Below are 26,206 nucleotides of genomic sequence, written 5' to 3'. Positions count from 1 at the left end.
TCAAGATGTTTTTCCAAGATGTACTTTTTAGTGCTCCCAGCCTTTTGCCTCCAGGTGATGAGAAAGTCATTCTTATTTTTCAAAGAAGCCCTGTTAACTATAGTACAGGACTCTGCATAGCATATTCCCTACAAGTTTTACAAGTGAAGAGCCACTGTGTCCATGGAAGAGTGCGTAGTACATGGTACAAATCAGTAATCATGTGTTGATTGACCTCAACTATGTGAAACGGACAGAAGAGTAATTTATACATACCACCTGTTTTAATCCTTGCAACAACATTATGAGGATTATTGTCTTTAATTTATAAATAAGGAAATTTAAGTTTAAATTGGTGAAGTGACTTCTCCAAGGTAGTATAGTCAACAGTGGAGACAGAATTCAAATCAAAGATCTAACTTGAAAGCCTATGTCCCTTATGACTCTGCTTTCAGTTTAGTTCAATTCAGTTGCTCAGTCGTATCCACGTCTTTGCAACCACATGGACTGCAGCACACCAGGCTTCCCTGCCCATCACCAACACTCAGAGCTTGCTCAAATTCATGTCTATTGAGTCTGTGATGCCATCCAACCATCTCATCCTCTTCTCCTCCTGTTGTCCCCTTTTCCTCTTGCCTTCAATCTTTCCCAGAATTAGGGTATTTTCCAATGAATCATTTCACATCAGGTGGCCAAAGTATTGGAGTTTCAGCTTCAGCATCAGTCCTTCCAATGAATATTCAGGACTCATTTCCCTTAGGACAGACTTGTTGGATCTCCGTGCTGTTCAAGGGGTTCTCAAGAATCTTCAACACCACAGTTCAAAAGCATCAATTCTTCAGCACTCAGCTTTCTTTAGAGTCCAACTCTCTTTGTAGTCCAACTTTCACATCAATACATGACTACTGGAAAAATGATAGTTTTGACTATGAAAAACCATAGCTTTGACTTTGAGGGTGGGAGACTCCATAGCAGGAGTGGCAGCCCCAAGGCCAAATGGGCAGGGAGGTGTTCCTTCTACCTTCAGAGGGAAACAACTGAAGCCTCTATGTGTTCAGTTCCAGTTCAGCCGCTCAGAAGTGTCTGGCTCTTTGTGATCGCATGAACCGCAGCACGGCAGGCCTCCCTGTCCATCACCAACTCCCAGACTCTACCCAAACACATGTCCATTGAGTCAGTGATGCCATCCAACCATCTCATCCTCTGTCATCCCCTTCACCTCCTGCCTTCAATCTTTCCCATCATCAGGGTCTTTTCAAATGAGTCAGCTCTTTGCATGAGGTGGCCAAAGTATTGGAGTTTCAGCTTCAGCATCAGTCCTTCCAATGAACACCCAGGACTGATCTCCTTTAGGATGGACTGGTTGGATCTCCTTGCAGTCCAAGGGACTCTCAAGAGTCTTCTCCAACACCACAGTTCAAAAGCATCAGTTCTTAGGTGCTCAGTTTTCTTTATAGTCCAACTCTCACATCCATACATGACCACCGGAAAAACCATAGCCTTGACCAGACAGACCTTTGTTGGCAAAGTAATGTCTCTGCTTTTTAATATGCTGTCTAAGTTGGTCATAACTTTCCTTCCAAGGAGTAAGCATCTTTTATTATTATTTTATTTCTCCCAATTATTTTTATTTGTTGGAGGCTAATTACTTTACAATATTGTAATAGTTTTTGCCATACATTGACATGAATCAGTCATGGATTTACATGTGTTCCCCATCCTGAAGCCCCCTCCTCTCTCCCTCCCTATCCCATCCCTCTGGGTCATCCTAGTGCACCAGCTTTTAATTTCATGGCTGCAATCACCATCTGTAGTGATTCTGGAGCCCCCCCAAAATAAAGTCAGTACACAATCCAATATATATACTTCCAAGATTAACTTCTATGCTGGGTATAGTTTCATAAGGAGTCCTCCTTCCTCCCTCAACCTCATCTGACATTCACCACATCCTGCGTTATACCCAATACATCATTCTGGTCCAGATTCCATCATCCCTAAAAATAATGCCACCAGCAGAGACATAGATGGACATAGAGATGGTCATACATAGTAAAGTAAGTCAGACAGAGAAAGATATAGGGTATCATTTATATGTGAATATTAAAAAAAAAAAGATACAAATGAATTTATTTACAAAACAGAAACAGAGTCATAAATGTAGAAAAACAAACCCGTCGTTATCGAGGTGGAAAGGAGGAAGAGGGATGAATTGGCAGATTGGGATTGACATATACACACTGTTATATATAAAATTGATAAGTATAGTTCTTTGGCCCACTTTTTGATTGGGTCATTTATTTTTCTGGAGTTGAGCTTCAGGAGTTGCTTGTATATTTTTGAGATTAATCCTTTGTCTGTTTCTTCATTTGCTATTATTTTCTCCCAATCTGAGGGCTGTCTTTTCACCTTACTTATAGTTTCCTTTGTAGTGCAAAAGCTTTTAAGTTTCATTAGGTCCCATTTGTTTAGTTTTGCTTGGAGTCGGGTGGAGAGGGAGGTGGGAGGGGGGATCGGGAAGGGGAATACATGTAACTCCATGGCTGATTCATGTCAATGTATGACAAAACCCACTGCAATGTTGTGAAGTAATTAGCCTCCAACTAATAAAAATAAATGGAAAAATAAATAAATAAATATTTTAAAAAAATTTGATAAGTAATAAGGGCTTACCGTATAGCACGGGGATCTCAAAGTACTCTGTAATGACCTATATGGAGAAAGAATCTTAAAAAGAGTAGATATATGTTTATTATCACTGCTTCTCTTTGCTATACAAAGAAACTAACACAACGTTGTAAATCAACTATATCCAATAAAAATTAATTTTAAAAAGAGAATGGAGAAAAGTTGCATAAATTCTTTCTGATATTATAGTTCACAGTTTTTGACATTTTAAGTTTTATTAATATGCTAGTAAATGCTAGTTTTTCTATTAAGGTGCACTCACGCTCACATTAAAAGGCTATTTTTGTTGTTGTTGTTGTTAGATGTCACCATAATAGCTAATTCTTTGAGTTGCTATTGGTCATTTGGTCCTCAGTAATACTTCTGGTTTCACTGAACATGTTCAGTGTGAACAATATTTTCGACTCATCTGTTGTATTAAGTACTTTTAATGACACGTTATTTATGAGTTGGAGAGAAAGCAAGTGTTAAAAATTGAGACCAGGTAAGAATGTAGACCAGAAAAGAAGTGCAAAAAAAAAAAAAAAGTTCCTTTTGAAAGGTTGTTGCTGAATCACACAAAGATGCTAGGGTTCTTGGCCTCTGGAGAAGAATTCAATCTGGGGCCAGAGACGAGGCTGGATCACTCAAAGCTTTTGTGCAATAAAGTTTTATTAAAGTATAAAGGAGATAGACAAAGCCTCTGACATAGACATCAGAAGGGGGTAGAGGGAGTATCACCCTTGCTAGTCTTAGCCCTGAAATTATATACTCTCAAATTAGTTATTACAGTGAATCAAAAGAATGTCTGGAAGTTGTAAAGACTTCACCAGACCTACACCCATAATTTACACTTTGAGATAACAGGATGAGCCAGGTTTTTTCCAGAGACTGTCCTCAGGCAGGCTACATTATTGTTATATAACCCTAAGGAATGTAGAGGGGAAAAGTTTGTCCTTTCTTCCTCCTTGAGAATTCCAGACCCCTCTCTCCTTGGGGACCCTTAGACTTCTTATCAACCTGCCTAGGACTTGACTCTCTCAATTTCTTATCATAACCTACTTATACTGAAACTTCATTATGTTTCATATTAGTCAATTCTAATCTATCTTTAATAATTGATAATAGGGAACTACTTCATTTTAGGGAAGATCAGATCCAAGCATTACTATTTTTCTGAGCTGCTTTTACTTGAAATTAATATGTCTGACTTCACAGAAAGTGATGCCCACAAAAAATTAAGTGATATTTCCTAAATTTTTTCATAAGATCTTTGAGTACTGATTTATTTGTTCAGTTCCTACAAGACCTTCTAGAACTAACACCAAAAAAAAAAAAAAAAAAACCCAAAAAACAAAAAAGATATTCTTTTCATCATAGGGGACTGGTATGCAAAGGTTTGAAGTCAAGAGATACCTAGAGTAAAAGGCAAGTTTGGCTTTGGAGTACAAAATAAAGCAGGGCAAAATCTAACAATTTTGCCAAAAGAACGTACTGGTCATAGCAAACACCCTCTTCCAACAACACAAGAGAATACTCTAGAGAAGGACATCACCAGATGGCCAATACCAAAATCAGATTGATCATATTCTTTGCTGCTGAAGATGGAGAAGCTCTATACAGTTGGTAAAAACAAGACCAGGAGCTGACTGTGGCTCAGATCATGAACTCCTTATTGCCAAATTCAGACTTAAATTGAAGAAAGTGGGGAAAACCATTAGACCATTCAGGTATGACCTAAATAAAATCCCTTACAATTATACAGTGGAAGTTACAAATAGAATCAAGGGATTAGATCTGATAGAGTGCCTGAAGAACCATGGACAGAGTTTTGTAACATTGTATAGGAGTTGGTTGTCAAAACCATCCCCAAGAAGAAGAAATGCAAAAAGGCAAAATGGTTGTCTGAAAACAATAGAATGGTAAAGACTAGAGATCTCTTCAAGAAAATTAGACATACCAAGTGAACATTTCATGCAAAGATGGGCACAATGAAGGACTGAAATGGTATGGACCTAACAGAAGCAGAAGATATTAAGAACAGGTGGCAAGCATACACAGAAGAACTATACAAAAAGTTCTGATGACCCAGATAACCATGATGGTGTGATCACTCAGTAACAGACAGACATCCTGGAATGTGAAATCAAGTGGGCCAAAGGCAAAGCTAGTGGAGATGATGGGATTCCAGCTGATGTCTTTCAAATCCTAAAAGATGATGGTGTGAAAGTGCTGCACTCAATATGCCAGCAAGTTTGGAAAACTCAGCAGTGGCCATAGACTGGAAAAGGTCAGCTTTCATTCCAATCCCAAAGAAAGCCAATGCCAAAGAATGTTCGAATTACTGCACAATTGCACTCATCTCACACACTAGCAAAGTAATACTCAAAATTCTCCAAGTGAGACTTCAACAGTCCATGAAGTGAGAACTTCCAGATGTTCAAGCTGGAGTTAGAAAATGTAGAGGAACCAGAGATCAAACTGCCAACATCTGTTGGTTCATAGAAAAAACAAGAAAATTCTAGAAAAAACACCTATATCTGCTTCATTGACTTTGCTAAAACCTTTGACTGTGTGGATCACAACAAACTGTGGAAAACTCTTAAGGAGATGGGAATACCAGATGACCTTACCTGCCTCCTGAGAAATCTGTATGCAGGTAACGAAGCAACAGTTAGAACCGGACGTGGAAGAAAAGACTGATTCCCAATTAGGAATGCAGTATGTCAAGGCTGTATGTCATCACCTTGTTTATTTAACTTATATGCTGAATACATCATGCAAGATGCTGGACTGGAGGACACACAAGCTGGAATCAAGATTTCCAGGAAAAATATCAATAACCTAAGATATGCAGATGACACCACCCCTATGGCAGAAGGTGAAGAGGAACTAAAGAGCCTCAGGATGAAAGTGAAAGAGGATAGTAAAAAGCTGGCTTAAAACTTAACATTCAAAAAAACAAAGATCATGGCATCCGGTCCCATGACTTCATGGCAAATAGATGGGGAAACAGTGGAAACAGTGAGAGACTATTTTCTTGCGTTCCAAAATCACTGCAGATGGTGACTGAAGCCATGAAATTAAAAGACACTTGCTTCTTGTAAGAAAAGCTATGATAAACCTAGACAGCATATTAAAAATCAGAGACATTATTTTGCCGACAAAGGTCCATATAGTCAAAGCTATTGTTTTTCCAGTAGTCATGTATGGATGTGACAGTTGGATCATAAAGAAAGCTGAGCACCAAAGAATTGATGCTTTTGAATGGTGGTGTTGGAGAAGACTCCTGAGAGTCCCTTGGACTGCAAGATCAAACCAGTCAATCCTAAGGTAAATCAGTCCTGAATATTCACTGGAAGGACTGATGCTGAAGCTGAAACTCCAATACTTTGGCCACCTGATGCAAGCTGACTCATTGGGAACGACCCTAATGCTGGGACAGATTGATGGCAGGAAGAGAAGGGGACAACAGAAGATGAGATGGTTAGATGGCATCACGGACTTGATGGACATGATTTTGAGCAAGCTCTGGGTGTTGGTGATGGACAGGGAAGCCTGGTGTGCTGCAGTCCATGTGGCCACAAAGAGTCGGACACGAGTAAGCAACTGAACTGAACTGAGAAGGTTTTATTGAATTTCACTGCAATATATGGAATAATTTTTGACATATTAATTCACTATATTTGTGTTTACTGTTTACAGTTTTTTTTTCATTCATAGAATTTCTTATTACTAGTTATAACCTTTTGTTGCAGCTTACAGAAGTCCCTTTAACATTTTTTTAAAGTCTGGTTTAGTAGTAATGAACTCCTCTAGGTTTTGCTTGTCAGGGAAACTCTGTCTTTCATTCAACTCTGTGTGATAACCTAGTTTTATAGAGTATTCTTGGTTGAAGATTTTCCTTTCTGTCTTTTGTCCTGTGAAGTTCCTGCTGAATAACACTCAGCTGATAGTCTGATGGCAGTTCCCTTGTACAACTGGTTGTTTTTTCCTCTTGCTGTGCTTACATTTTTTCCTTTAGCTTCAATTTTCAACATTTTAATTATGTTTTTAAAAGGTGTGGATCTCATTTGTTTCATCTTGTTTGAAATTTTGTTTGCTTCCTGGAGCTAGATATCTTTTCACTTTCACAGATTAGGAGCGTTTTCAGCCAAAATTGCTTTAAATAATTTTTCTGCCAATTTAATTTCCTATAGTGAATTCCTATGGTAGATGTCCTATGGTGAAATTGGAAATAGGAATGAGAATATAGGTGAACTATAATTTCAAATATAGGTGAGAATGAGGAATGAGAATATAGGTGAACTAACATTTTCAAAATGTATCAAATTAATAGGAGATTCATCTTCCCCTGAAACAATGTGTTGTAATTTTTATGACTTTTTTGGTCTGTTAGATTTATTTTTATTTTGGGGAGGGGCATTTTGTCAAGTAAAAGTGAAAATATTAAGGTTTTCTTAAGTTTGCATAAAGGGTTCACATGCAGAGATAACTTGTGGTCAGAAATAAAAATTGCCAGATAGAATCAGTGAGGCTCTTGCTTTCCTGTAGAAATGCTATAAAAGAAAAAAAAAAGTGAGATTTGGAGTGGAAATAGCTATATCTGATAAGAAAATACAATTTTCTTGTTTTTTAAAAAATTTATTTATTTTAATTGGAGGCTAATTACTTTACAGCATTGTAGTGGTTTTTTGCCATACATCGACATGAATCAGCCATGGATGTACACATGTTCCCCATCCCGAACATCCCTCCCTCTTCCCTCCTTATCCCATCCCTCAGGGTTATCCCAGTGCACCAGCCCTGAGCACCCTGTCTCATGTATCTAACTTGGGCTGGCAATCTGTTTCACATATGATAATATACATGTTTCAGTGCTGTTCTCTCAAATCATTGCACCCTTGCCTTCTCCCACAGAGTCCAAAATTCTGTTCTGTACATCTGTGTCTCTTTTGCTGTCTCACATATAGGGTCATCATCTCCATCTTTCTAAATTCCATATATATGCATTAGTATACTGTGTTGGTGTTTTTTTTTTTCTGACTTACTTCACTGTATAATATGCTCTAGTTTCATTCACCTCATTAGAACTGTTCAAATGTATTCTTTTTAATGGCTGAGTAATATTTCATTGTGTATATGTACCACAGCTTTCTTATCCATTCATCTGCTGATGGACATCTAGGTTGTTTCCATGTCCTGGCTATTGTAAACAGGGCTGTGATGAACATTGGAGTACACGTGTCACTTTCAATTCTGGTTTCCTTGGTGTGTATGCCCAGCAGTGGGATTGCTGGGTCATATGGCAGTTCTATTTCCAGTTTTTCAAGGAACCTCCACAGTGCTCTCCATAGTGGTTGTACTAGTTTGCATTCACACAGTGTAAGAGGGTTCCCTTTTCTCTGCATCCTCTCCAGTATTTATTCTTGTAGACTTTTTCATAGCAGCCATTCTGACTGGTGTGAGATTGGTACCTCACTGTGGTTTTGATTTGCATTTCCCTGATAATGAGTGATGCTGAGCATCTTTTCATGTGTTTGTTAGCCATCTATAAGACTTCTTTGGACAAATATCTGTTTAGTTCTTTGGCCTATATTTTGATTGGGCCATTTATTTTTCTGGAATTGAGCTGCAGGAGCTGCTTGTATATTTTTGAGATTAATTCTTTACTAGTTGCTTTGTTTGCTATTATTTCCTCCATTCTGAAGGCTATCTTTTCACCTTGCTTATAGTTTCCTTCATTGTGCATAAGCTTTTAAGTTTAATTAGGTCCCATTTGTTTATTTTTCCTTTTATTTCCATTACTCTGGGAGGTGGATCATAGAGGATCCTGCTGTGATTTATGTCAGTGTTTTGCCTATGTTTTCTGCTAGGAGTTTATAGGTTTTGGTCTTATGTTTAGATCTTTAATCCATTTTGAGTTTATTTTTGTGTATGGTGTTAGAAAGTATTCTAGTTTCATTCTTTTACAAGTGGTTGACTAGTTTCCCCAGCACCACTTGTTAAAGAGATTGTCTTTTCTCCATTGCATATTCTTGCCTCCTTTGTCAAAGTTAAGGTGTCCATAGGTGCATGGATTTATCTCTGGGTTTTCTATTTTGTTCCATTGATCTATATTTCTGTCTTTGTGCCAGTACCATACTGTCTTGATGACTGTAGCTTTGTAGTATAGTCTGAAGTCAGGCAGGTTGATTCCTCCAGTTCCTTTCTTCTTTCTCAAGATTGCTTTGGCTACTCGAGGCTTTAGCTGTAGTAATTATCTGATGGAGTCTTTAGGGTTTTTTATGTAGCAGATCACGTCATCTGCAAACAGTGACAGTTTTACTTCTTCTTTTCCTATCTAGATTCCTTGTATTTCCTTTTTCCTCTGATTGCTGTGGCTAAAACTTCCAAAACTATGTTGAATAGTAGTGGTGCGAGTGGGCACCCTTGTCTTGTTCCTGATTTAAGGGGAAATGCTTTATTGAAAGCATTTTCACCATTGAGGATAATGTTTGCTGTGGGTTTATCATATATGGCCTTTATTATACTGAGGTATGTTCCTTCTGTGCCTGCTTTCTGGAGGGTTTTTATCACAAATGAATGTTGAATTTTGTCAAAGGCTTTCTGTGCATCTATTGATATAATCATATGGTTTTATTTTTCAATTTGTTAATGTGGTGTTTCACATTCATTGATTTGTGGAAACTGAAGAATCCTTGCATCCCTGGGATAAAGCCCACCTGGTCATGATGTATGATCTTTTTTTTTTTAATAAGCTGTTGGATTCTGTTTGCTAGAATTTTGTTAAGGATTTTTGCATCTATGTTCATCAGTGATATTGGCCTGTAGTTTTTTTTTTTTTTGTGGCATCTTTGTCTGGTTTTGGTATCAGGGTGATGGTGGCCTCATAGAATGAATTTGGAAGTTTTCCTTCCTCTGAAGTTTTCTGAAAGAGTTAAGTAGGATAGGTACTAGCTCTTCTCTAAATTTTTGGTAGAATTCACCTGTGAAGCCATCTCCTGGGATTTTGTTTGTTGGAAGATTTTTTATTACAGTTTTGAGTTCCATGCTTGTGATTGGTCTGTTCAAATTTTCTATTTCTTCCTGGTTCAGTTTTGGAAGGTTATACTTTTCTCAGAACTTGTCCATTTCTTCCAAGTTGTCCATTTTATTGGCCTATCATTGCTCATAGTAGTCTCTTATGATTGTTTGTATTTCTGTGTTGTCTGTTGTAATTTCTCCATTTTCATTTCTAATTTTATTGATTTGAATCATCTCCCTTTTTTTCTTGGTGAGTTAGGCTAAGAGTTTTTCTGTTTTATTAAAAACCAGCTTTTAGTTTTGTGCATCTTTGCTATCATCCCCTTCATTTGTTTTTCACTTATTTCTGCTTTGATTTTTATGATTCATTTCCTGCTACTAACTTTTTGTTTTCTTGTTCTTGTTTTCCTAGTTGCTTTAGGTGTAAGGTTAAGTTGTTGATGTTTTTCTCATTTCTTGAGGTAGGCTTATATTGCTATGAACTTCCCTCTTAGCACTACTTTTACTCAATTCCAAGGATTGTCATGTTTTCATTATCATTCATTTCTATGCATATTTTGATTTCCTTTTTGATTTCTTCAGTGATCTGTTGGTTATTCAGAGGCATGCATATTGTCTAGCCTCCATATGTTTGTGTTTTTTATAATTTTTTTCCTGTAGTTGATATCTAATCTTACTGCATTGTGATTAGAAAAGTTGCTTGAAATAATTTCAATTTTTTTACAATTTACCAGGGCTTGATTTGTGGCCCAGGATGTGATGTATCCTGGAGAATGCTCCATATGCACCTGAAAAAAGGTGAAATCCATCATTTTTGAGTGGAATGCCCTGTAGATATCAATTAGGTCTAACTAGTCCAATGTATTATATAAAGTTCTTTTCCTTGTTAATTTTCTTTCTGGATGATCTGTCCATTGTGTGAGTGGGTATTAAAGTCCCCCACTATCATTGTATTACCATCAATTTCCCTTTTAATAGTTGTTAGCATGTTCCTTTACATTTTAAAACATCTTCAATTTATAGAAAGTTCTTCAAGTTTTCTTAATTTAATTAGAACTAATTTCTATAGTTCTCCCTGGAAAATTTTTTTCTTATGCCTTTAGAATTTTCATTGGATTTACCTGTCTCCTTTTCTGTCATTCCAACTTGACCTTAAGCTTCTCATGGGTCACATCCTCTCCTTTATAAGAATAGCTTACACAGGACCTACTATAATTCTGGGGACATATAATAATTTGAATAGAATTCAATCAGTTTAATCACCATCTTACTGGGAAATATGACTAAAATGTTATATCTTCTTTTTGCTGAGGAGAATCAGTATCACTGAGGACAGAGGAATTTTGTCACGATTCATTTCGTAGCTCTTGGGGTATGGAGAGATGGTATATAGTACAGTGACTGTTAATGTTTCCTTTTTTTGTTTAGCTGGATGCTTTTTCATAAGAGGCCACTTTCTTGGGTTTCTTCCCACAATTAGATTTTTTTTTTTATACAGATAAAGAGGTCATGCAACTGGAAGTTATATCTGTACTATGTTTATCAAGTGCATTCATAAATGAGTTCCATCATCTAGTAATTTGAGGTCTTCTCTGTTGACACCTTCAGGTTACCTGAGGTTTCTGATTAAATCTCAAAAATAGAGTTAATATATTTATTTTTGGTTTCTAAAATTATAGGTGTCTGGGAGTTCAGGGAGTTCGCTGCCTGTGACCACCCCTGAGGAGGCTTCAGTATCTTCTGGTCACTCACTTGTCCAGTGGTTTTTCCTTGTATAAAACAGGTCTCTTAAAGTGTATAAAAAGGAATTATGTCTCAGTCAGCTGGAGTTTTTCTAATTGTATATTACAGGGCTGAGAAAGCTTATTAGGCCCATAGTCTGGCATGTAAGGACTTCCCTGGTGGCTCAGACAGTAAAGTGTCTGCCTACAATGCGGGAGACCTGGGTTCAATCCCTGGGTCGGGAGGATCTCCTGGAGAAGGAAATGGCAAGCCACTCCAATATTCTTGCCTATAGAATCCTGTGGACAGAGGAGCCTGGTGGGCTGCTGTCCATAGGGTAGCACAGAGTCGGACATGACTGAAGCAACTTAGCATGCATACATTCATTGGAGAAGGAAATGGCAACCCACTCCAGTGTTCTTGCCTGGAGAATCCCAGGGATGGGGGAGGCTGGTGGGCTGCCATCTATGGGGTCGCCCAGAGTCAGACACAACTGAAATGACTTAGCAGCAGCAGCATGAGCAGTCAGTCGTGTCCAGCTCTTTATGACCCCATGGACTGTTGCCCACCAGCCTCCTCTGTCCATGGGATTTTTCAGGCAAGAATATTGGAGTGGGTTGCCATTTCCTACCTCAGGGGATCTTCCTGACCCAGGGATCAAACCTGTGGCTCCTGCACTGTAGGTGGGTTCTTTACCCACCGAGCCATCAGGGAAGTCACAGGACAGATTGCTGCTCCCAGAACTGGAGACAGGTGAGGGACAGGGAGACCTGGTATGCTGCAGTCCATGGGGTCACAGAGTCGGACGCGACTGGGCAACTGAACAACAGCAAATGAGACAGGAGGACACAGAGAATCACAACTTACACAAGACAGAAACTCTATGGAAACCAGTGCCAGGGTGACAAACTAAATTGTAACTTACGGAAGCTCAGTGTGGAAAAGTTCAAGACTTAAAAATTACAGGAGGTCACAGTCATACTGAGGCTCCCATACAATTTTTTGAGCTTTATTTCTAACAGTACTAACAAGTTCTGACAGTGGAGATTGGGAAACATTCTCTCAGGCTTCTGACGGGAGGAAGAAAAAGGAATCATTTTGAAATAGACCAGAGCATTCTGTTCTTAACAAGGTCAATAGAAAATACCTGCTGGGACTTTATTGGAGTCTAACTGATCTGGAGGAAGGGAAATGACCCTCGCTAATTCCCCATAGACATTTTGTTTCACCTAAGGGAAGGAAAAAACTGAGAAGAATTGTGAAGAAGAATTCATTGCCCAGGGGCACAGGTTCACTAAATACTGAGACCTGATCATAGGACTATAGAACACTTTCTTTCTACCCACACTCTATTACTGTATCACTAACGGCTCATTTACTGGAGTCCCTTTTATCTAGTACAGCATGCCCAGCTTTCAACAAAAAAATTACAAGGCAAAAAGCACAGTTTGAAGAGATAGAACAAGCATCTGAATCAGATTCAGATATGCCAAGGATGATGAAATTATCAAAGTGAGAATTTGTTTTGACTATAATTAATATTCTAAAGGCTCTAATGGAAAAAGCAGACAACATGCAAGAACGGAGGAGTAATGTTAAGCAGAGAGTTCTAAGAAAGAATTGAAAAGAAACACTAAAGACCAAAAATCTTTTAATAGAAATGAAGATGATGGGTTCACTAATGGACTGAATACTACTCAGGAAAAAATCCTTGAACTTCAGATTATGTCAGTAGAAACTTTCAAAACTAAATTAAAGGGGGAAAGGGCTTACAAAATGAACAGAATATCCAAAAATCGTGCATCTACTCCATTGGTGGATTCTTTATCACTGAGCTATGTGGGAATTTCAAGAATAGTGGAACAATTCCAAAAGGTGTAACATTCATGTAATGGAAATATCAGAAGTAGAAGAAAGAAACAGAAGAAATATTTGAAGCAATAATGACTGAAAATTTCCTTAAATTTACATTGGATAACAGATCAATGATCTAGGAATCTAGGAATCTCATATAAATGCCAGAAAATCCTACACTTAGGCAGGTATATTCAAACTGCAGAAAATCAAAAATAAAGAAAAAATCTTTAAGAAAACCAGAAAGAAAAAACAATACTTTATTTATAGAGGAGCAAATATTAGAATTACATCTGATAGCTTAGAAACCAGATAAGCAGGAAGAGAGTGGAGTGGTAATGTTTAAAGTATTGAGAGAGAAAAAAAAAACAAAAACCAACCTTGAATTCTAGGTCTTGTAAAATTATTCTTCAAAAAAGAAAAATAGACTTTCTCAGATGAAAACTGAGGGAATTTGTTGCTATATGATCTAACTTGCAAAAAATGTTAAAAGAAGTTCTTCAGAGAGAAAGAATATTATGTATGTCAGAATCTTGGGTCTGTACGAGGACAACAACAACACAAAAGGGACAAGTGAAGGTAAATTAAAAACTTTTATTTTTCTTATCCATAATTGTTTAAACAGTTTATTCAAAATAGTAATAGAAACATTGCATCCAATGAATAGCTTATGTAGAAATGAAATGAATGAGAGCAGAGATAAAAGGAACAGAAATGAGAAATGAGGAATATTTTGTTACTATATGATACTTGTATTACTTGTGAAGGAGTATAGTGTTATTTGAAGTGGACTTGTATTACATATACATATGTAATACATAACTTACATACATAAGTTGCATATACATATTGGAAACTCTAGGGAAATCACTTTAAAGAATGAGAAAAAAATTATAATTGATATGCTTGTATAAAGAGGAATGGAATCATATATATAATATGTTCAATTAAAATCACAAAGGGCATAAAAAGTGGAAAACATAAGAATACAGAACAAGGGCAACAAATAGAAAATAGTAGGAAATATGATAGATACTACATCACTTTAAATGTTAATGGTCTAAATACACCAATTAAAAAATGGATAGTCACAGTGGATCATAAAACAATACCCAACTATGTATTGCCTTCAAGAAAGCTACTTTAAATATAAAACATGTACATTAAAAGTAAAAGGACAGAGCAAGATATAACAAGCTAAAACACTAAATAAAAGGGTGGAGTAGCTATATTCATTTCAGACAGAGAAGACTTTACAGCAAGGAAACTTACTAGGATTCTCAGGGTTAATTCATAAACATAAATTCAGGTATGTTTTCAGAAATTACTGACCATTTTTTACTTAAGTTAAAGTGAAAGTTGCTCAGTCGTTTCCAACTCTTTGCAACCCCATGGACTTAGCCTGCCAGGCTCTTCTGTCCATGAAATTCTTCAGGCAAGAATACTGGAGTGGGTAGTCTTTTCCTGCGTTGTTGGTAGATTCTTTACCACTGCACCACCGGGGAATCCTTTCACATCTGACTCTAAATTACACTGTTAAGCTTTACCCTTTGGCTATGATTTAGTTTCTAAATCTATAACTAGTACCCTGTATGAAGAAAATATTACAAAAATTTTCATTTAGTGACAGGTTTCAATTTTTCCATGATAAAGCTCATTGTAAAAAACAAAACAGAACACAATAGTGACAGAAATTGACCTGGGTCTAAGTACAGACTCTACAAGTTATGCTTCTGAATATGTTACTATACTTCCTGTAACTCAACTATTTCCTCATCTATAAAGTAGTGGTAATAACAGTCCTTTTTGTATAGTACTTCTGTGAAGATAGAATAAAATGATGTATTTATAAAGTATCTGGCATATAGTGAGTTGTTATCTATAAACAAAATATATAAGTAGATTAATTTACTATAAATCATGCAAATAACACTCCAAGCTTACTATCTTAATATTTAATAACTTTTATTAGATGTATCCTTTTTAAATAGGAATTATAGCAAAATTTATCATCCAAATGTGTTTATGTGGATACACATACATTCATATACCACATGGAACTTGCTGTTTGGTTAAAATAACTTTCCCATACAAAAGTTTGTCTTCAAAGCATGCTTTTTTGATATTGGCCTGGTGTCATGGTGTCATTTTAATCATTTTTTTAGCCTATAAAAAGTTTCCTCTCTTCTTTCATGGACCACAGAAGCACCTGTGATACATGCATCCACTTATTCTTCAAATATTTATTGAGCACATACTATATGGTAGGCATTATATGAGGTGCTGGAGAGTCAGCAGTAAATAATAAAAATTCTCTGCTCTCATGTTGTACATATTCTAGTGGAAGAAACAGACAAGAAATAAAAATAATTTTCAAGTAGTGATAGTACTAAAAAGAAAGTAAAACAAGGTTACCTGGTAATATACTGGGGGAGGAAGGGAGTAATTAAGTTGCATAATCAAGGTAGGCCACAGAGATGACTCTGAGCTGATATTTGAATAACAAAAAAGAAATAGGTGCACAAATAGGGTGACCAGACAAAGGTAACACCGTGTGCAACATCCTTGAGGTGGACGTGACAGCTTTAAGAATTCCTAAGTAACTTGAAGATCAATCCACTCAGTCAGTTCAATTTTCAGTAGATGAGCTTACTATTTGAAAGAACATACTTCTGACTCTTTTTTAAAGTGACAATTTCAAAATTCTAATTCAGTGGTTCCCATATCACTTCTTAAGAATTATCTATGGTGAAACAGACCACCAGCCCAGGTGGGATGCATGAGTCAAGTGCTCGGGCCTGGTGCACTGGGAGGACCCTGAGGAGTCGGGTGGAGAGGGAGGTGGGGGGGGGGGATCGGGATGGGGAATACGTGTAACTCTATGGCTGATTCATGTCAGTGTATGACAAAACCCATTGAAATGTTGTGAAGTGATTGGCCTCCAACTAATAAAATGATATTTAAAAAAAAATAAAATAAAAATAAATTAAAAAAAAAAAAAAAAAGAATTGCCTGGAGAGTTTGTTAAAATATAGTTTCCTTGTCTAAAAGAGCTGAACTTGTACAAATAGAGAGTAGAATAGTGCTTAGCAGGCTGGGGGTTGGAGGAACTGGGGAGATGACTAAGGGTACAAACTTGGTACAAGCAAACAAGTCCTGGTGAGCTTTCCAGATAACAGTGCTGTATTATAAATTCAAAGTTGCTAAGAGACTGGATCTTGTTTCACAACAAAAAAAGAAATGATAGTTATGCGATATAATAGACGTACTAGATAACGCTATGGTAGTAATTCTATAGCAATGTATAAGTGTATCAAATCAATACCTTGTATACGTTAAACTTACACAGTGTTATATATGTCAATTATATTTTAAAAAAGTTTCCTGGGCTACATCTTCAGAGATTCTGAATCAGTATGTTGGGTGAGGCCCACAGATTTGCATTTTTAATAAATTCACTGGTGTTGCCTGCACTACTAGCCTGGGGACAACAATTTGAGAGATGCTGCTCTAAAAAATCTATCTTTTAACATTTATTTGATAAAATAAAGCATGCCAGTATTTTCTTTCATGTAAAAAAATTACTTCCTCTGCATGGTGACCATCTGGAATTAATTTTTGTAACTTTAGGGGAAAAGTACATAAAATAGTAGAGGTAAAAATACCTTCAATGTTCCATATTAAATTAATAGCATCAGTAATAGTATGAGCTTAATTTCATTATAGCCTGTTGGTGAAGGGTTAGTGTCTGTTGTCAGTTGGAGAAGATTTCAAAATTTTAAAATTATATTTTAAATTTAAATTTTAAAATTAAAAATTTAAAAATTATATTTTAAATTTAAATTTAAAAATTATATTTTAAATTTGGAAAGGAATTTAAATGATAATTAACTGAGAGATTTAAACTTTTTCATGGCTGGCAGGTCACATAAATAGCATTTGCATGTTACATCCTGTTAATCTGAAGAATATGAGAAGGCTGTACTTCTCATCCATTGTGCCATTCACGTGGATGCTCAAGAAGAGATAGAGAAAGGAAGAGGGGTATCAGGCTAGTCAGCAAAGTCAGCTTAAACCATTCTGGTCAGCAGAATTCTGGTTGCCGCACTCACACAGCCTGCATGATACATGTCAAAGAAGCCCATGTACTCCTGCCCTTAGTAATTGTTCCCAAGGAAGGGAATTTATATGCATATCATGGTCTTAGCAGCATTAGGGATAGCATAAGGATGATGATACTAAGAACAGCCAATCCCTAAGGAATGTCCCACTCCTCTAAGTGTTTTACATGATTAACTGATGTGACCCCTCCCTGCCACATATATGAGGGAGTTAGTAACATCTTCACTTATATATACATAGGAAAGTGAAACATAGAGTAACTCAGTAATTTAGGTTACCAGGCAGTAAGTGGAAAAGCTGGGATCCAAACATAGGCAATTTGCATCAGCCTGACCAATATATAGATATTCCTCAACTTCTGATGGGGTTACACCCTGACAAACCGATTCTAAGCTGAAAATGTACTTAATACTAACCTAGTGTTAGTAATAACTGTAGCTTAGCCCAGCCTACCTGAAATGTGTTCAGAATTAGGCTCATTAGCCTATAGTTGGGCACAATCATTTAACCCAAAGCCTATATTATAATAAAGTATTATCTCATGTAATTTATTGAATACTATTTTGAAAGTGAAACAGAATGCCTCTGTGGTTCTGTGATGGTTGTAAGTGTATCAGTTTTCTACCCTGGTGATTTCATGGCTGATTGGGAGCTCTGGTTGCTGTCCTGTCTAGCATCACAGGAGAGACTATCGTACCAGATCTGGTTAGTCCAGGAAAACATCAAAATTAAAAATTCAAAGTACAATTTTTACTTGATATGAATCATTTTCACATCATCTTATAATTGCAAAATTAACTTGAACCTCTTTAGCTTGGGGACCATTTGTATACTGCTTCATATTTGGAAAAGAATCCTCAGATCAAGTTTTCAAGATTTGTGTCTGCAGTCTAGGTTAAAATGAGGTATCTGATTCTTTTCCTTCACATCCTTTCAATTCTAATACAGGAAAAACACAATGTCTGTTTTTCAGTCTTTCTGCCTTGATCTGACAAGAAGACATTCCAAATGAGGACCAAGAAAGAAAGACTGTAGAGTAATCACTGCACAGAAAAATTCTGTACATACTTCCTAGTGTGTGATTTGAGGCAAGTCACCAAAATGTTCTGAACTTGTGTTAATACCCATAAAAGGATAACAGCATTCCAATAAGACTGGACAATTAAATGAAGACTTTGCTGATCACTGATACAGATATGAAATGCACTATTCAGGTGTTAAGATGTGTGGACACTTTATGCATAACTTGGGGGCTTTTCAAGGGTCATTTTAACTGTAGGAGTTTTGTCTTACCTGTTGACATCAGAGTCCTTGCTTAAGACGCAACTCCACTGTAAGCCATTGAGAGACAGTGGATCTAGTGTCTCCAGAGGATCCCCTCAAAAATGTCTACAGTTGGACTCAAGAGGGCACATCCTAACTACGGAGAGGTAAGTCTAATGGCCACACAGCTCAAACAATAATATAATGCTTACTAATAAAAGCTACAGAGGGGGAGAATGGTAATGGAGAATGGCATACATCATTCCAAAAAGAACTGTCAACTGGTCATCCAGTAGGTATTTTTTCATTTACAAAGCAACAACCTCAAATAATTTTTGTCAATCTGACACAATGGTTCATGTCAACGTCTGGTTCTGACAACAGTAAGAAATTTCTTTAAGGATTTCTGAGTACTTCATTTTAGAGCTTTATATTTACTATTCAGAATAATTCCTTGCAATAATATTTAGGTATTAAAGTATTTTTTTAAAGTTAAAATATCATTAAAATGAATAGCATTGCATAAATATACAGATATAGGTAATCTTTGTAAATGTTTTTACTACATAACCTACATTCTAAAATCCAAAGAAGATAATTGGTTAAAATATAAACCTACAAGGAAGATAAATGAGTAGTGAATTGTCTTAACTTTTATTTGATTATTTTCATTTACAGTTCTGGCACTGACACTTTAAAAAAAAGATTTAATTTTATGTAAAGATTGAACTTCAATAAAATAACTTAAAAAACATTTACATATACATCATTAAATCTCCATAAAATATACAATACTTTGATACAACTATAGCTAGAATGACTTTGAAGGAAATGATACATATTCAAACTTTTAAGAGATATCTCATGTCACATGTAGGAATAAATATTTATACTGGATTTGTTAAGACATGAATTAAACACTATATGACATGCACTCTTGGAAATTAAAATATACATTTTGAAAACATATTTTAAAAGCACAAACTGTGTTTCCATTTGATCTAGATGGATATCAGAACTTTTAAATAGAAATTTGAACAGTTAGTACAAATAAAAGATACTATAACATCAAGTGAAATATAGTCCAAAAGCTGTTAGGAACCAGTTTGGACACGTAGAACATAAATTTCTACTTTGGCGAGAGTTGAGTCTCATTTTTTAACCTTCAAATGAGATGGAATAATGGTAAATTTGCTAAAATTTTACAAAATATTTGTGGTTTTTAATTTTTAGTACTTGTAAGCTATGTTTCTTTTTCTCATTATATTGACATGTTTAAATCAAATGCACAGTCTTAACTGTGTAAAATCAAAAGCTGAATATTACTGCTAAATGAAAATAGATACTTAACATTCCACAGACCAAATCACTCAAGTGTAACAAACTCTGTTTTATACATAAAAAGTAAAGACTTATGAGAATTGTATTGTTTTACACTCACAAGCAAATTATGAGATAAAATTTTTTCATGTATTTCTGAACATCAATAACACTTATGAAATCTCTCTCTGATGATTACTGGCACACAAAAATCTCCTTCTCTAAGAGATGATCTTTAAGACAGTTGGGAGCAGTTAGCTGTTCGCATTTTAAAATGATTGCTATTTCTAGAAAATAGCAGCAATATTGCTCACCCGGAAGGACCGAAGATACTGAAACTGATATGCTGCTACAACCTGGATCACTTCATCAAATTAGGTTAACATTATTGTACATGAGGCTAAGAAAACAGAAAGCAACAGAAAACAGGATGCTAAAATTAATCCAGAGAACAATTCTGAGTCTCTTAATAGGCAGAAGCCACACATAAGTTGTAAAATTTAACCAAAACTCAATACATTTTGATATAAAGTACATATTATGAATTCTCTGCTTCTGGCATGGTATGTCATTCTTTTATTTGTAGTTACTGAAAATGTCTGAATGTGGCAGCTTAAAACTGACACAACAACTGTATAAATGTGAGTTGTTAGTGCTTAGTGTAATTTGCGATTTCATAACTAGGAGAATAGTTAAATAAATTAATTATAATAAAACATGTTATTAATTTTATTGTTCTTAATTACTGATGAAAGAAAGTCAAAAGAATGCTCCCACCCCTCTTACTGTATTATAGCATTTATAAAATATATTAGTGTCATTAAGCTAATGAGACTAGTGAGATTTTCTTAGATGCCATGAAGAGAATTTTCTAGAATACGCTTCCCCCAAGATCTATGGATTATTATAATGCATTTCAATTCTACTTTCTGATATAAAGGCAAAAGGATAAGTTGTCAACTTATATTTTTCCCTGTTAATTCTTCCTTCGGATAACTGATTTTGAAATTATAGTAAACAGTTTCTAAATTCTCTACTTTAACAGATTTTCCACTTTAGAGTGAATAACTTAAGAAACAATATTAAGACTCTTACACACTAAAATGGTTCAGTGGTAAAATAAAAATATGAAAAGTACTTGATAACATTACTCTCAGCATTTTCCATCTGGGAACTAACTACTGCATATTACTGGTGATAAAATTTCAAGTGAAAATAATACCTTTTAAATCTAAGTTTAGATCTTTTATATATACATTAAAATCATGTTTTGGGTTATTATAGACTAAGGTGCAACAATCAAAATTATTAGGAATTTTATATTTAAGAAAAATATTAATACCTAATCTTTAAAATCTATCTGATTTTAACATTCGGTCCTATGTGTTCAGATGCAAATGAAATGTTATACTCTCTTAAGTCTAGTGCATATCTTACCAGCCATCCAGCTAGGCCTCAGTAGAGGTTATGACCATCTTCCCTATATTTTCCTAAATCACAATATACTTCTATTAAATTTATAGCATGTTTAGAAGGAACATATTTCAGCTAAAAGTATGATGCTTAATGTGTTTTAATATGATAGATCAAATCATACCATATATAAATTTTCCTATAAAATATATATTTGATGATATTTCAAATGGAATGTTTTCAAGTTGACAGTGGTAGCCAAAGATGTTGATAACTTAGAAGGTGCATAATATTAAAAAACCTGCAAAATTCAAATACTTAATTTTTAATATACTATAAATGTTCACTGAATCTAAAAATAATACCCTAATTTTATAAGGTTCCTTTTCAGGTAGTTGTCATTAAAAAATTATAAATAATTCTTATACTGTGCCTCTCTGTCTTGTACTTCAAAGATATGGAATATTATCTTTATCACTATATAAATAACAAGTAGTCCTTTATAGAAGGAATTGAGAATAGAAGACAAGAACTGTGGCTATTTTTCCCTGTTATTATGTGCATTTATGGATATAAAGTTGAAAATACCATTTACTTATGTCAGGGAGAACAGGCCATGTTCTGCTACAGGAAATAATGAGCCCAGTTGCTCCTTTAATAAAGTTACTGTGCATTCAGCTCAGCTGAGTATAAGCATATAGTTAAGGCCATGTACACAAAAAACAGAAGAATTGTGGGAATTAGTTAGGTAAATCAGGAAAACAAATTTCTAAAGAGATCACTTTATGGGTTTAAATACTTTTTCTCCACATTATATTCTGATTTTATCATACAATAGTTCATTTTCCATTTCATTTTACCTGTGTGAAATATTATACAAATAAGAAATTTCTTATGGGATAAGAAATATCAATAGAATAATAACTTTCTTTGTTAAAGCACATCTGCTTTTCTGGGGAAAATAAAAATTAATATCCCCTTAGAAATCAATTGTCAGAGCACCTAATTCAAGGGAAAAAACTCTCAAAAATATATACATTTTTAATTACGTGAAATGATCAAAGGGAGAAAACTCTTTTTTGGTGGAAGGATTTTTGGCTTTAGAGAATGAAACTCTTTGGCTACATTCTCAGCTGTCATAATTATCATAATGTTCTTATGACATTCTTAAAGCCAGACTTTGAGAGAGACCAAACCATCTTGGAGACTGGCAGAAATATACTGAATTTAGAGTCACTCTTTCACTTCAAAGAATAACTTAATAGATGTTTAGAGACACGTTAAAATGCATCAAATGTTTGCACTCTTAACTGACCTCAAAAGACTCATTCATATTTTCACTGGAACTAAGTAATTTTGTGAGTGATTTTTGTACATACTATGTAGTTCTTAATATATGAGCAAAAATTGGAATTCACTTGATGAATGAGCATAGAAACCAACGAATACTTTGAAAAAATACTGCAGAAATATAGTAAGTCAACATTTCTTAAAGACACATATGAGAACCATTAATCTGTTCCAATGGAAAATCCCAGTTTTTAGTCAAGAAGGAAGAAAATCCAAGTCAAGCATGAGAAAAAGGATACACCCACAAACAAATCTATGTATCTATTTTTAAGAGAATGTCAGAGAAAATGTGCAAAATAAAAACCAGTTTGTACTCTTAGAATTAAAAAGGAAAAAAAAAGACAAGTATCATTATATAATAAAATGTGACAATTCCCTTAAGAAGAGTTAATAAAAAGTTAAGAAAAAGAGAAGTCTCACTACTTAATTAAACAAACATAAATAACAGCAAGGTTATTTCTGTTGCTGATTTTCTTCCTTCCTTTCTTGTTTCAGAAATTATTTGATTAAAAGAGGGGGAAAATAGTCTGCTAGAAGCTATTTATGTAACACAAATGAAGGCACAAATAGTAGGAATCCAGAGTTGATGAGTGAAGTTGTGAATACAGGGGATTTTGGCTTGAACAAAAACTGACCCTGAAATACAGTTGAAGATCTAGTGCTATTTTGTGTTTACAGCTGCACACTTAAGTGAACTAACTCAGGGTTAAAAATCTTTAAGGTCCATAAAAATCTTTTCTTTCTTTCTAGCAATAAAATATACTTATCAAAACTTGCTAGCTAATCTGTGCAAATGTATACTTCTCAACTGATGCAAAAAATATGTAGGAAAATAAACCTTAAAAGACCTGCTTTTTATAATGTTCAAAGAGATTCTGTACAGAGTCAGCTGCTGAAGAATTTTCAAGATTTGAATTGGAGAGAGAAATGAAAACGTAGAATACAAAGGATATAAGGATAGCTGTGCCCTTGTAGGAGACACTTTTGAATTTGTTGATGAAAACTTAAACGGAATTTTTTTCTAATAGCTGATCACAGATAAGTGCCTCATCCTTAGGAAGAATTAGGGCCAACAGACCATGCTTTGACAGAAAATACCTTTGGACCATATTTTAGCATCCTTTGTCATAAGTATATCATACATATATGATTTGGCTGGATTAGCACTGACTCAACTGCCACTAATAACTATATATAGTCTTAGGAAAAAAGGATATCACTGAATTCACTGGGTACAATATTCATTTTAAACTATCTCAGGAAGGAATTACACACATTTGTTCAATAATTACTAGTTTAAAATCTCCGTAAATTTTTTTACATCTCTGTGTGTGAAAAAAATGTCATTGTGATGGTATCTTCCTTGGAATCAAATATTCTAGGATATGAAGTCATTCAAAACTAGACTGTGGAAAGAACCAGATTAAAAGCAGGGCAGTGAGGTCACCAATTGCTGTTCTTCTCTCCCAAGTTTCCTCATATGACTGAATATATAAGCAGCTGATAATTATTCCACATCAGAAGCATCGTTGTCAGAAAGATGGTAGTTGCTTCCCTTTACCCGAATATATTCAATATATCTCCCTTCATCAGAATCTGAAGCACCACATGCACATAACCTGTTGTCGAAGAGTGATTCAATTTCCTCTAATTTTTTCCCTTTGGTCTCAGGAAGACAGCCATAGATGAAAAGGAGACCCACCGAAGCGAATCCAGCATAAAGGAAGAAGGCTCCTGCAATGAAAAATACTATATATGTAAAGGTTTACATTGGAAAGGAGACTTAATTTTAACTTCTGTTTCTGGTCAATAATGCATGACTGTGGTCTGAAACGGACCAAAAATTTGCTTCCGGCTTGGTTTATTTAGTTTCCTCTAATTGTTTTAAACCTGTGAATATAATAGCTTGTCTTTCTAAACTCAAGTTATGTAATACCAAACTCAAGAAGAATGATAGCCCAGGTTCAGAATAAATTCTGCTTTGAAGTCTTTCCTCACTTCCCTGGTTAGGGTTGTGCTTTTACAACACTTTCCTGAGGCAAAGTGGTTTATAACAATAAAGTAGCATTATAATTATGTGAATATATTTGTGTTAGCCACTAGACTGGACACACTTTCAGGAAGAAATTTTCTTCTCATTTATCTTGAGTGTAGTGTTTCCAGAACCACATTCAGTGATGACACTGCTGATTTCTTGAATTAAAGCTCAAAGTTTAGGAGTCAACAGAATTTTCTCTTACTCTCCCACCCAATATCCACTCTTAGAAAATCCTGTTGAATCTACCTTCACATACAATCCAAAGATGACCATTTTTTGCCATTTCTGGACATCTCTAGTTTAAAAGCGTTCCTCTTTACCTGCAGTACTATAAGAGTCTCCTAACTAGTGTCCCATTCCTTCTCTGAGGCTCCTACAGTCCATTTTTGTGTGTGTGTCCATAGCACTTGGGGCTTCTCAGCGGTAAAGTATCCTCTTGCCAAAGGAGGAGAAGCAAGATGTGGGTTCAGTCCCTGGGTCAGGAAGATTCTCTGGAGGAGGAAATGACCCATTGCTCCAGTATTCTTGCCAGGAAAATTCCATGGACAGAGGAACCTGGTGGGCTACATTCTAACTCAATGAAACTAGGTACCATGCTGTATAGGGCCACCCAAGATGAATGCATCATGGTGGAGAGTTCTGACAAAACATGGTCCACTGGAGAAGGGAACTGCAAACCACTTCAGCATTCTTGCCTTAGAGAACCCCATGAACAGCATGAAAAGGCCAAAGGTATGACAAAGAAAGATGAACCTCCCAGCTCAGTAGGTGTCCAATATGCTACTGGAGAAAACTGAGAAATAGCTCCAGAAGAAATAAAGAGGCTGAACCAAAGGGGAAACAACACCCAGTTGTGGATGTGTCAGGTGGTGAAAGTAAATTCTGATGCTGTAAAGAGCAATGTTGCATAGGAACCTGGAATGTTAGGTCCATGAATCAAGGCAAATTGGAAGTGGAGAAACAGCAGATGGCAAGAGTAAACATTGACATTTTAGGAATCAGTGAACTCAAGTGGACAGAAATGGGTGGATTTAATTCAGATGACCATTACATCTACTACTGAGGGCAAGAATCCCTTAGAAGAAATGGTGTAGCCCTCATAGTCAACAAGAGTCCAAAATGCAGTACTTGGGTGCAACCTCAAAATGATAGAATGATCTCAGTTCCTTTCCAAGGCAAAACATTCAATATCACATTAATCCAAGTCTATGCCCCAACCACTAATGCTGAAGGAGCTGAAGTTGAATGGTTCTGTGTAGATATACAAGACCTTCTAGGACTAACACCTTCTTGATGAAGGTGAAAGAAGAGAGTGAAAAAGCTGGCTTAAAACTTGACACTCAAAAAACTAAGATCATGGCATCTGGTCCCATCACTTCATGGCAAATAGATGGGGAAACAATGGAAACAGTGATAGACTTTATTTTCTTGGGCTCCAAAATCACTGCAGGTGGT

The 26,206-nt window shown here is 35.7% G+C and overlaps 1 protein-coding gene across 1 annotated transcript in view; it reads right to left on the bottom strand.

Moving 5' to 3' along the window:
• Window positions 1–19,265: 19,265 nt before the first annotated feature.
• The window catches only part of SLC2A13 (solute carrier family 2 member 13), a 484,362-nt gene continuing 477,421 nt past the window's right edge, over window positions 19,266–26,206 (bottom strand). Inside the window, exon 10 of the mRNA XM_065934615.1 lies at window positions 19,266–24,447. Within this exon, the coding sequence (XP_065790687.1) occupies window positions 24,221–24,447 (227 nt within the window). The 3' untranslated portion in view covers window positions 19,266–24,220. The remainder of the gene's footprint in view (window positions 24,448–26,206) is intronic.

This window comes from Muntiacus reevesi, chromosome 4, assembly GCF_963930625.1.
Source record: "Muntiacus reevesi chromosome 4, mMunRee1.1, whole genome shotgun sequence".
Taxonomy (NCBI): domain Eukaryota; kingdom Metazoa; phylum Chordata; class Mammalia; order Artiodactyla; family Cervidae; genus Muntiacus; species Muntiacus reevesi.
This window is presented reverse-complemented; position numbering and strand designations above follow the sequence as displayed.